Source organism: Melitaea cinxia, chromosome 9 (assembly GCF_905220565.1).
Source record: "Melitaea cinxia chromosome 9, ilMelCinx1.1, whole genome shotgun sequence".
NCBI classification, from domain to species: domain Eukaryota; kingdom Metazoa; phylum Arthropoda; class Insecta; order Lepidoptera; family Nymphalidae; genus Melitaea; species Melitaea cinxia.
Window position 1 is genome coordinate 16,949,334 of NC_059402.1, and position 13,768 is coordinate 16,963,101.

General features: G+C 33.8%; 1 protein-coding gene and 1 long non-coding RNA gene across 2 annotated transcripts; both read right to left on the minus strand.

Moving 5' to 3' along the window:
• Window positions 1-512: 512 nt before the first annotated feature.
• Window positions 513-863, minus strand: LOC123656418. Its single transcript, XR_006743535.1, has 2 exons — window positions 642-863; window positions 513-561 (listed from the first exon to the last, which is right to left on the minus strand). It is a non-coding gene; the product is annotated as an uncharacterized LOC123656418 (long non-coding RNA).
• Window positions 864-1,779: 916 nt separating this feature from the next.
• Window positions 1,780-12,688, minus strand: LOC123656197 (putative inorganic phosphate cotransporter). Its single transcript, XM_045591901.1, has 10 exons — window positions 12,664-12,688; window positions 10,839-10,963; window positions 9,180-9,359; window positions 8,745-8,883; window positions 8,281-8,501; window positions 7,739-7,888; window positions 4,437-4,569; window positions 3,949-4,073; window positions 2,822-2,941; window positions 1,780-1,941 (listed from the first exon to the last, which is right to left on the minus strand). Exons 1-10 carry the CDS (start codon window positions 12,686-12,688, stop codon window positions 1,780-1,782), a joined length of 1,380 nt encoding a protein of 459 aa, XP_045447857.1.
• Between the last annotated feature and the right edge of the window lie 1,080 nt (window positions 12,689-13,768).

Genomic DNA, 13,768 nt, shown 5'->3' on the forward strand with positions numbered 1-13,768 from the left:
AATACTATTAATGGATCAACCTATTGAAAGGGTGTGGGAAGCACGTAACCTTGGCTTACAGATGGACTGTAATCTTAGATTTGAGAATCACATCATTGGACTAGTGAGAGATTGTTTTTACCGCTTAAAAATTCTTTACAATGTGAGAGATCACCTGGGAGTAGATTTACGTATTCGCCTTACTGAGTCACTGATATTGTCCAAGTTGAATTACACAGATATTGTATATGGACCTCGTTTGACCGCCAAAACACAGAGACTTGTACAGAGAATCCAGAATGCCTGTGCTCGCTTCTGCTTCGATATTCCCTTTAGAGAACACGTTACTCCTTACTTAAATGTACACTCAATTTTAAAAATGAAACACCGTCGCAAATTTCACTTAGCTTGTCTTCTTTTCGATCTTTTAAGGCGTAAGGAGCCGTCATATTTGTATGAAAAGCTCATTTGGATGTCAAGCCATAGGACTTGTGAATCGCGACAATGTTCCATACAACTTGTAGTACAAAAGCACAAGACAGCCTCTTTCAGGGGCAGCTTCCGCTATGCTGCCTCCAGGTGCTGGAACAACATACCCCCACCAATTAGGAATACACAAAGTTTTCTCAAATATAAATTAAAATTGAAAGAATATATTTTACATTGCCAGCAAAGCCAGGAAAATTTTGTGCACGATGTAAGTGTAATTTGATTTTTGTTGTACAGTACATTATTAAGGCTTATTGAATTGTGATTGATCCGATCGGTACTGCATGGCGGACTCGTATGTAAATTGCTTTGTACTGATTGAGATATCTCGAGTCAGTGAGTTGACGCGATTTACAAGATGGCCGTTACGATTGTTTATTTTGGCCGATTACTACGTGTCAATCCCTGTCATTGAACGTTTCATGCCTGTAATTATAGGTTATTATTTTATTTATTTATTTTTTATTTTATTTTTTTCTGTACCTTTTTCATTTTGTTTAAAACGTAAAAACGCATATTTAAATACAATTTCAATCTAATCAAGTATTATTGTTTGCTTTGTAAACTAATTGGTGATTTTTAAAACCATATATTTATCCGATTTGTTGAAATTAGTGAGTGTATTGGAACATATCAAATGTCACCGTACCCATCCTATGTGAAATGGATTATGGATAACGTATTATTTATTTTACCTAGCAAGCGTTATTTATGTGTATATTCCGATTCTGTATGGTATGTGGTGTTGGTGCGACCGTGTTGTCACCCGACGGCTCAAGCGGAAGATCGGCGCTGACAGCTCTGCCAGCATATGCCGAGCTTGAGACCGGGTTTGCGATATCCTCATTGTATAATTTAATTGTTTAGCTTAATGGATATGTAATATTGATTTATGTGGATGTTGCAAATAAAAGAGTATTATTATTTTTATTATTATTACATACTATTTACAATCACTTATTGGTTATCTTAATATTACAGTTTAAATATTACATTTTTATTCACTGAATCAATTGTAACATTCTCTAAAAAAAAAAATAAATAAAAAAAAAATGAAGAAAGGTACAAAATTATTATATAATTCAATAAGAATATAGTTACATTTTGCTTAACTCCAACAGCTAGGCAATAAATTAAATTAGTAATTCTTGGATAATGTTTACAGATGTAAAAATTTTGTTCTAATTTTTTCTTAATTTTACGTTTAATATTTTTTTGAATGTCAATTATTTATCAGTTCACTCAATTGTATCAACTTAATTGTCAGAAAAACACATTATCACTAGTCAAAACAAAAAACCTTCTTGTTTTTTAAGGCTTAGTATCTGTTGTATGATTTTCTTCATTTGTTTTTACTTGTACATCGTTCCATGTTTGCCTTTCAGATGTACCGAAAATGACAAAAAACGTGTTAGTAAATATGTAAACTGCTGAAGAGAGGTAGAATACCTTACGCCATTCGTATGGATCCGCCTGAAAAATAAAATGATCGAATCATTAATTAATACAGGTATTATTTAGCGTTCGTTACTGATAATTTTTAACCAACTTCAAAAAAGGAGGAGGTTACTCAATTCGACCGTATATATGTCGTTATGTATATTCGGGGATAACTTCGTCGTTTATAAACCGATTTTGATAATTATTTTTTTGTTGGAAGGGAGATATCTCAAGAATGGTGCCGTGGTAAGGAAACTAGGATCTGATGATGGAATTCGAGAGAAATCGAGGGGAACCCTCAAAAATCCTAGCGACGACTAGCGCGTTTGTTAATTTTTTTCGTCTACATACATTGTATTACTTGTCGATGTAATTGAAGTCGGTTTTCCGGTCGGTGAACCGACTTTAAAAAAAGGAGGAGGTTACTCAATTCGACCGTATTCATATATATTTTATAATTTTTTTTTTTTGTATGTTCAGGGATAACTTCGTCGTTTATGAACCAATTTTGATAATTCTTTTTTTTTTTGTTGGAAAGGGATACCACACCAGGGATACCCCCCTGGTGTGGTACCATGATGAGGAAACCAGGATCTAATGATGGGATCCCAAAGAAATCGAGGGAAACTCTCGAAAATCCGCATAACTTTTTACTGGGTGTACCGATTTTGATGATTTTTAAGTTAATCGAAAGCTGATGTTTATCATGTGGTCGCATTTAAATTTTATCAAGACCTGATTACAACTTTTGAAGTAATCTTCGATAATGCGTATTTACTTGACTATTTTTCGTCTACCTACGGTGTATTATTTGTCAATATAAATGAAGTCAGTTTTTTTTCGTTTGCTTGCAAACACAATTATTATAATAGTCACTTATCATTAACGAAATTTTATTATATTCTAAAAATACCTCGTCTTTGATCAAAGCGCCAGCAATAAGGGGTGCGAGTATAGAAATTACATTGGACACAAAATTGCAGATGCCCATTAAAGTTCCGGCGAAGTTCGGAGCCATGTCGATGTGCACCAACTGGAAGAAGACGATTACAGTTACTTGAAAGGCTATGATTTATTGAGAAACCAAATGATTGATATGATTGAGAAAACCAAAACACAAATTAGGCATGCTCAAGCTTCACTTCCTCTACCCGTTCCGCTGGCGGTTGCGGGTTCGATCCCCGCACATGACAAACATTTGTATTGGCCATACAGGTGTTTGCCATGGTCTTTGTGCAGTCCTAGTGGGTCTCCCCACCGTGCCCCGGAGAGCACGTTAAGCCATCGGTCCCGATTGTTATCATGTACACCTGATAGCGATTGTTACTCATAGTAGGGAATATATCCGCCAACCCACATTGGAGCAGATTGGTGGATTAAGCTCTGATCCTTCTCCTACATGGGGAAAGAGGCTAATGCCCAGTAGTGGGATATTACAGTTGAAGCAAAAAGCTTCACTTCGTAATCGAGGAAAAGTTGAGATAAAAAATTTTCCATGTTTCACTCAGGATCTCTACGTAGCAAGAGTCAATAAGTTACGTAGTTTTTACGTAGGTTTCGTAAGAGGCGACTAAGGGATAACACAGTTCCACTACCACCGTGGAACTTAAAATGCCGGCCGATGGCGGGATAACCATCCAACTGCTGGCTTCGAAATACTCAGGCCGAAGACGGACAGCAGCGACTTCGGTGCGACAAAGCCAGCCCTGCGGTCACCAACCCGCCTGCCCAGCGTGGTGACTATGGGCACACATGAGTTCACACCATTTTTGGCGCGATTTTGTGGAGGATATTGTCCAGCTGTGGACTGCGATAGGCTTAAGTGATGTAGTTTTTGGGTCAAAAAGTAGTAACCATCCTTCCATCCAAACAAGGTTTCGTATTTATAGTATTTGTAGGGTGGGATACTTGAATATTTTATTTGTTTGCAGTTATGATTATATTATAGTTAGTAATGATTCAAGTTTACAAATATTTTTTCATTTGTTCATTTCGATTCTTTTTTATTTATAAAATATAACAATATAATCTTTATATTACCAAGAAACCGGTGTAATGTCCAGCATTGAGTCCAACGACAATAATCATAAGTATCACAGCCAACATTAAATCACCAGACGGGACGTAAGATAGGCCGAGCAAAGCTATCGCTGGGCCATATAATCCTGAGAAAGAGTATAAAAAAATAACACAAATAACACAAACACAACACAAATAAAAGGGTTGCATTATTAATAGTTTACAAAGAAAATTCGATTTTTTTTAATCCGACTAGGGTGGCAAATAAGGTCCGCGTGATAAGCGGTTACTGTAGACTATGAGTTATGACCCTACACTCGAATATCCTCAGGTGTTCTGGCCACCCTACTCACCATAGGAACACAACACTATTTCAGAGCAGCACTATTCAGCTGTGTTATCTTTTATAAGGTTGACTTTTATCCCCAGTCGCTCTGTTCCAAATATGACGGTACGTAGTTTGTTGATTGATTTGATTACGATTCGCTGTAATATTAATTAAAAATTACCCAAAGAATTGAATAATTTTCTGCACACTGTGACGGATACCCATTTTTTCTTCAAGATAAAATCTGACGCATAGCCAACTGGAAAACTTAGCAAGAACATGGTGATATAAGGTAGGGCCGATAGTACACCACTCTGAAATCATAATATAAAGGCATACATAGACTAAGTCTAAAAGATTTTTACTATATATAGTAAAAAAACGTCACAAAAAAAGTAAAGTATGAAGTATAAGCGCCGACACATTTAACGGTCATTCTCCAATTCGGCGTTCTTTGCCTAATTACCGTGACGTTTTTTATTTTTCACTGATTTGACTTAAACACATTAAAATATGAAACAAATCAAAAATACGAATTCAATAATCATTTTGGCATGTAACAGTTAATTGTGGTTTTCTAGATAATGAGACTTAAAAAATTTATGGGTATGGTAATTAGAAAATTTATATATTTAATGTAACGGTAATTATAAATAATATTAGAATATGCTGTGTGGTTACGGCAGTAAGAATATAGCCACTCCCTCTCTTCCCGTGAGTATCGTAAGAGGCGACTAAGGGATTACACAGTTCCACTACCACCCTGGAACTTGAAAGTACCGACCGATGGTGGGATAATCATCCAACTACTGGTTTTGAAATATACAGGCCGAAGACGGGCAGCAGCGTCTTAGGTGCAACAAAGCCAGCCCTGCGGTCTCCAACCCGCCTGCCCAGCGTGGTGACTATGGGCAAGACAAGACAAGACACATGAGTTCACGCCACGTTTTTCTTGAAATATATTCTCTCTTGCCAGGACAAATGCGACTGATCTCATCTTGCTCAACAAAAATTTGGACGTCTTGTTTGGTTTTCTCTACAGTAGTCCCTATATTATTACTATGTAAATACTTTGGTTCTATTTCTTTATCATGACTTTGTTTTGGTTTTGGATGTGGCGTGTTTTATATTTCAGTCTCAATGCTTGCTTCCTGTACTTTTCTTTTGCTCTTCTTAGCTCTACTGTTTGGTCTCAAATATGACATTTCTTTATGTGTTTTCTATACATGCCTTCTAAATAACAATAAGAGTGAGATTTTTTTACGTATCGGTTTCTTGACAGTTATCTTTGAAGATGGTGAAGTTGGTGAAGTTGGTGTTGAACACAAGGAAGACGCTCGTTCCGTAATATTCACACTTGTATCTTTATTTTCGGTCAAATGCTCATTATTGATTAATAATAAAATAACATACTTTCAGTAGAAGATGATGACAGAGCACTAGATGGACGCGGCGTTGATGTGGTTAAAGAAGGTTTAAAATTTGGTGCCTTTTTCAAGGGAACTAATTCTTTTTCAAAAGAAGTCGACTGCAGAAAAATTTCGTCTTGCTGATTATCTTCTTTTTTTGATTTGGGATTTTCGGGACAATTTTGTACTCTTTTAGTGTACTTTTTAGTGCAGCGAGTATGATATATCATTGAGATGTGGTGTGACAAAGTTTCAAGAGGATCTGTTATATTGTTATCAAGCACCTCTATATCTAAGGTCACTTCTTCCTCGATTGTTTTCAATTTTCCCTTTTCCTTTTGTCTTTTATAGTAAGCTCTGAAATTTTCTCTACTTCTTTTTTGAGTTTTCTTCCGGCTTTTGGTGACATTTCGCAGATAGGCAGTATTTTTTTTTATTGTACCCTTCTTTCTCCTTTATTTTTTTTGATTGCTAATACAAAAAGGGGCATTTTTATTTCGTTCTCGGCATTGTCGCGCGGCAAGTCTTCTATTTTCTTTAACTTCCTCTTTGGTCTTTTTAGGTTTATCTTATAAATTAAATAATTTGATGAATGGTCAGCATATAATATAGACATATTTACGGACAATAATAATAATAATCTACGAAAACCGCGGTAAACAAGTATTACTTTTTCATACAACGGTAATTATAAACATATGGTAATTAGTATACGGTAATTAGAAAACGATAAATTTTCATAAAAATGTTTAAAACCGACACAGTATACAAATTCTAGCTTATTATAACGTACGGAGGCCAAAGTACTGTCTTCATTTACATGATCAACTTGGGTCTATCTTAAAAATCTAGTATTAAAATAAGAACAACGGTAATTAGAAAAGTTTTTAACCAAGGCTACGGTAATTATATACTTACGTGCTTCATTGGCGGTACACTAACATGAGAGTCATACAACTGCTGATGGACCTCGGTACATACTGAGGAGACGCGATGCGTACGGTAGTGATGTGCCAAATACTTTTATTTAGGGATGTGCACTCGAGAACAGCAGATGTTACGGTAATTAGAAGTTTCCATTGGACATACGATTACTTCATAATAATTATTTGTAGACTGGTTCTATTGAGTTGATATTTTGTTATGCGATAGACGCTGCTTAATATCGTTTAAAACGTTTAATGGATCAAAGTAAATCTATACGCTATAAAAATTACAAGCAAGTTTTAAGATTAAGTTGGTGTGCGGACACGCCACGGTAATTAGAGAACAGAGGTTTTTTGAACATAAGTTAAATTAATTTAGTCTTAATTACTTAAAACAGAAGCCAATATTTTTTTTACAGCTAGGTACGGATGCTATCTTTAATATATAAAAAAGTGCATGATTGAATAGGATGATATTACGGTTTAAACAAGCCCGGACACGAAAAATTTGCTAATCGGAGAATGGCCGTTAAATATTTTAGTAATAACTAATAAAACTAAATTGTAATATCCCACAAGTAAAATACCACTTTCTCCATATGTATAAAAAATCACTATAGGGAAATGGATAATTTTCTTAGTTTAAGTAATGATTGCTATCAGACATCAATGATAACAACCACTCAACGTGCTCTCCGGGCCACAGTGGTGAAAGAATGAAGGACAGGCTTCTAGACTGGAAACGAATATTTTTACAAATACAAATATCTACCCTAATTTCGAGTTCAACCTGTAACTGCCAGTATTTAGGCGACTACGTATTATCCACGTGTTGTCCACTATACTAAAATTTAAGGGGTAGGCAGAGACCACTTCTTTCCACTTGCTACGATCCTTACTTATTTCTTTCGCTTCGTCCACTTTCATTATTCCCTTCATACATGCTCTTCGGTTTAGGGTACTCTTGACCTGGCCTTTTTTCAAGACGTCCCTTATTTGATCTCGGGACGTAAGCCACTTTTTTCGTCAATCATTCTTCACTGATTCTCTCGACATGACCAAACCATCTGATCATCTATTTTAATTTTAAACCATCAGCTCAGATGGTTTGAAATTAAAACTAAGTAAAAAAAAACACAAATAATTACCGATTGTATATCCATTCCTAAGACTCTTTTCATGTAGGAAGGTATTTCGGTCATCAAAGTCCACAAACCCCAAATGTGACCACACTGAGCCATCATCAAGGCATAGAAAGGTAAAGAAGTCAACACAGACTTCCATGGTGTCGATAATTTCTGGAAACAATATGAACACATTTGTAACAAAGTTTGAAATAACTCTTATGGATCTACTAAAATGAAATCATCTGTTAGGAATACAAAATTATACGCAGTCAGGCACATAGGTCCAGACTTGGACAAACATTTTTATGACCTGTACAAAAGTTAGTCGTAAACATTAATTTTGCAACCAGTAACGCAACAGTAATTTGATACTTTACAGTCAAAGATGCTATTGCAATATTCAAAAAAATTATGTTGTCACCAATCACAATGCTAGCAGCAAGGTATCACATAAGATATCACATTATTTGACGCATTCGTTCAATTGTAACTTGTGTACTGTTTATTATATAAAAACTGTCAATTTTAAATGAATACAAATATTTTTAAGAAAAACTACGAACCTTTTGATCTTTACCAAGATGTCCTAATGAGCTTTCGATGAAAGTTCGTTCATCATCACTAATAATTTTGGAGCTTCTTGGAGAGGCAGATCCTAGAAATAAGTAGGCAATCGTCCAGATCGTACCGAGAATACCAGTGACATAGAAGATCGCTGGCCAACCCCAAGAATCAGCTATAAACCCAGCAGCGATGAGTTGAAGTGCTGTACCTAATTGAGCACCTAAAATATAAAACACTTCAATTATTTTAACTTCTATCCAACATAGACTGTTTAACTACCTTACCTACCACAGAATCACAACAACATTAGAGAGCGGTATTAGTCAGCTGTGATCATCTCTAAGGTACTTTCCCAGCTTGACAGATTCAGATGTTGAGCAAGTTACACCTACTTTACCCTACTTCACAAGAATATATGGGTCAATGGGTCATTTCATTTTTTTATAGAAGTTGAAGTACTTACCTGTATATATAAATGAACCCAATCTACCTTTCTCTTCCAAGGGAACCCATTTTCCGATCAAATGGTGTACTGTAGGGAATAAAAATCCTTGAGACAAGCCTTGGAGAGTACGACACAAACATAAAATTGGCCATCCACCCTGAAACAAGTTAGTACATTATTGGACAACAGTTTATCTGATGACGTTTAATATGGATGCGAAGGATATATATCGGCTGTGTGGTTATGGTAGTAAATAATATAGCCACTCATATTACCATACACCATATACTACATACTACATATACCATACCCTATATATACATAGAGGGGGTGGCTATATTATTTACTACCGTAGCCACACAGGGAAATTATTTCTAAATTATAACTCTATAAAATAAATTATCTTATTTATATTTATAAAATAAAATGAAAAACTGTTATTAATACACTTACATAATACGCTCCTGTTGGTATCAGCAAAGTTACAATAGAATTAACCCCAATACAAGTGGTAATTAGGATCATTCCTCCAAATCTAGTTGCCAGTTCGCCAGCAGGGATTTGTAGTACTACATAACCCCAGGAGAAAGAGGAGAGGATCACGCTTTGGATCTGCAAACTCCAGGCGAATGACTGCAAAAAATAAAAACTAGAACTTATGTCCTATATGGTAGAGAAATAAATGAGGAATATTCCACAGTTCAATCAATTTAAAATGAGCGACAGTTTTGCATTAAGATTCAGCGGTAGCACGACGTTAACCATAATAATTATTTTTAATCTAATACCTATTTTATGTATGTACGGTCGGCCAAGAAAGTGCTGTAACAGTTTTGATTTAGTTTCCTGGTCATCGAAAATTACAACAAGGTTCGTTATTAAAATATATTAATGAAAGAGACATATAATAATGACTTAAACCTAATTGATAAGTATTCATACGTCATTATAATACATGACATTTTAAACTCTATTGAGTATGGATAATATCGTTATCAATAATCAGATAAAGATGGACAGAAGTTGTCAGATCGATCTGCAAGCGAAACTAATCTTTATCACCTATGAATCTGCAAGCGGCATTCAACCTTAGGATGGTACACCACTTTCTTGGCCGACGGTACATGTTTCATGTAAGGGTGTATGTTGTCAAGTATACGTGTATTTTATATTATTAATTCTGAATAAGATTATAGATTTATAATCATTATTATTAATCACTCTTGCCCTTCTGTGCCTCGCGATAACAGCAATTCTCACCACCATGGGTAGACGGGTAGGGATCTCTTCTAGCGATAAGTTCGCCCTTGCCAACTTTCTTTGTAAATATGATGTTTACTTGTTTCTTTTTTTAAGTGCAATAAAAAATATATTTAAATATAATTTGCAAAATGAATATTCAAAGTGACTTTGAAGGCTACTTGATAAATATATTATTGATTTCGTTTTTAATTGCCAATATGAGGATTTTTTTCCTATTTTTGAATATAATGATGTGTTATAATTTTGTAAATTCTCTTTTTATATAAAAAAAAACCTAATATGTGCTATCTAGCTTGCGTAATCATTATTCAATCTCTGTTATCACTTATTACTGTCAATATTTCGTCTTTTTTACATTTTATCAAAATTTACAAACAAGTTCCTGTATAAATAAATCCTTGATTGATGAATTGGATGTCAGTATTAGTATTATCAGAGTCATCAAAACAATCGTCACACGGCGAGATAAATTTTTGTAACAGAAATTTATACTGAATATTGTGCACGAGTTGTGATTGTATAATTAACATTTTCTTGATAACTTACTTTTGTTAGAAATTTGTTTACAATACAATGTTTAATTGGGGTAGGGAACAGTAGGGAATATCGTTAAAAATTTGAAGTAACTCGACTGTGGAAGTTCAAGCAGTTTTGTCTTATTGTGGCTAGAAATGTAGACCATAGCCCCCGAGGGGGGGGGGGGGGTTAATGGGATAAGTATTCCTAATATTGCATAAGTGCATAAGCTATGGTATCCGCTTACCATCAGGTGTACGTTACGCTTGCTTGCCACGTTTATACAATAGGAAACAATACAAGGTACAAAAATTTAGTGATTAATATACTCACATTTTCTTGAGTGGTGTCAGTCATAGAAACTATCGCCATGCTTATGTTGACTCTCATTGAGAACGCAATAACCATCGCGAGGAACAGCAAAAAGCATTGGAGATGACGAACTCCCAAAAACGAACCTATAAAAAATAATTAGCAATATACGAACACGTCAAAATAGTCCAGTTCCATTGGAGGTAACGGATTCTCTATCTTATACTAATATTATAAAGAGGAAAGATTTGATTGTTGAACCGATTTGAATGATTCTTTCACTGTTGGGAAGCTACACTGTCCGCGTGTGACATAGGCTATATTATATATAAATAGGCTATATTTAAAAAAAATAGAGATTTATTTTTATTTTTTGTTAAACACCTGAGCGAGGCCGGGGCGGGCTGCTAGTTATGAAATAATAATGTTGTAATATGTATAATATTTCAACATTCTTTAATGTGTGTTTTTGTGCTTTTGTACATACGTATGTTCATATATGTATGTATATACTACATATATTATATTTTTAGTAGAGATTACTGGACATAGTTATTTTGTTTTTGTTTCGTCTAAAGGATAAAGTACCTGGGTGACCGAGCTTAGCTCGGTATTTTTAGTAAATCGTATTTTTTGGAAATCATATTTAAATACGAATTACATATTTATAAAATATAAATAATATTTTTTTTTACCGACAATAATAAAAAGTATAAATAAATATAAAAAATCAAAAATAAAAAAATAGTTAAAAAATAATAATGAGAAAATATGAATAATATTTTTTGATTTTACCGACATAATAATAAAAAATAAGAACTGGCTATTTAAATAAAAAATAACGATTACAATTAGGAAAAAAAAAGAAAAACATAATAATCGATCAGGAAAGTTGAGAATTTGAACCGTGGTCGTTTCCGTCGATCGCGACCGGCCGATTTTCCACCTGAGCTATTACAACTATATTGACAAGTGCAAAATTTACCTTCGTATTCTACGATATACGACCATTGTCTAAACTGGGATAAAGTGACATTTTCTATAAATGAATCCTAGCTAGATCCTGCATACTAAATTTCATGAAAATCGTTAGAGTCGTTTGCGAGAATCAGATTCCATATATATATATATATATATATACAAGAATAATTGCTCATTTAATAGTATTAGACAGAAGTAAACAACATTTGGCATTTGGTTAGCTTTTCGTTCCAACTTCTTTAAAATTATTTTTCAGTAAGGTAAAATAAATGCAAAATAAGTTGTTTATACGGGTAACCTTTGATAAACAAAACGGCCATTTAGGGACTATAGGTTATTTTCTCTGACAATTTAATGAATTAATGTCGATTTATCAAATAAATCTGAAGCACAAGTACTCTTAAAAATGTATTGGTTTTATTTTAAATTTGACTAGTCTCCCTCAGCTAATTTAGATGATTATAAAATTAAAGATAGATTGAAAAAGGAATCCATTGAATTCTTGGTGGTTATGATTTTATAAACATTCCTCAAATGCACTTAAATTACTAACCAATAAAATTCAAATTCGCTTAAATTATTCAATTAGCAAATGAGATGCATCAGAAATTCGAACAAGGGTCCTTCTGAATATAGGCTTCCTGCTATTCAGCTCAGGTTATTTTGTTTTTATTTCATCAAAAGGATAATAGAAAAAACTGAAATTTGGCGTCAGTAAGCCTTTCGTTAAACTGTTTTAAATTGTCTATTCGGAAACTACAATGTCACAAAACAAAAAAAAATTCAACTTCCAAATTGTAATTTTTCTCGTTATTTTGGATGTTAAAAATAAAAACACGAAATAAATATGACTTTTAATACTTACTCTTCTTAAACACTTGAAACTTCATTGTGATTCAACTATAATATATTTAATTGATTTGTAATAACTTTCACTGCGCTCTTCGCGTGTGCGTTCTGCGCGTCTATCCGTAATATTTGTAACAAAATTTGACTCTACGATACTCTTTCCGTTAGATACTGTTGCTATTTATTTAATAAATATTTATATTTGTTAATAATAAAATAATATCTAAGTAAAGGATAAAATTAATTCTCTAAGAACGCTTTATAAATAAGTTATTCTCATATATACTGATTGTTTTAGTTTGTAACGTTAACTTCTAACTATAGGCCTCTCCATTTAGTAGAACGTTCGTAGCTTTACCCACCACACTGTTACTTTGCAAGTAGCAGATATACTACCTACTACGAATGATGCTACGGAAATCTAAGATCGCTATCAGGAGTCTCTGATAACTCCGAGATACGATGGGGAAATACACAAGGACAGAAATCAAAATCGGAAAGAAAAATGTCTGCAAATACGAGAAATATCGTCATTTTCACCTATATTTATTATGTATTAGTTTTGAGAAACGCGTGGCCTTGAAAAATTTTTGAAACGAAGTCTCTTATGGGGAATTGCGGAGGGTTACCCTAGCCAACCAAAAACATTTGTAACGTTAAAAAAAGTGTGAGATTTTTATGTACGTATAGTCCTGTATGCTGGCTATGCAGTGTCTAATGTATAGTCTATTGGATTATTGTTATTATTTTGTATGAATATATGAATAATTATGTTGAACTGTTATTATTATTGTAGTTTGCTATTATTATTATATCATTCGATAGTTATTATATATTTTTATAAATCATCTATACTAATATTATAAAGAGGTAAAGTTTCTAACTTTATTTGTTTGTAGGGGGTTATCTTCGCAAATATTGATCCGATCACGAAAATTCCTTCACTAACAGAAAGCCACACTATTCGGAAGTGACTTAAGCTATATTTTATTGTGATTGAACATAAAATTCAGTGAATAATCTTATATATAAAATTCACTTGTCGCAATGTTAGTTACAATATATACTACTTCTAAACGGCTTTACTGATTTTTAGGAAATTTTGTGTGTATATCGGGTAG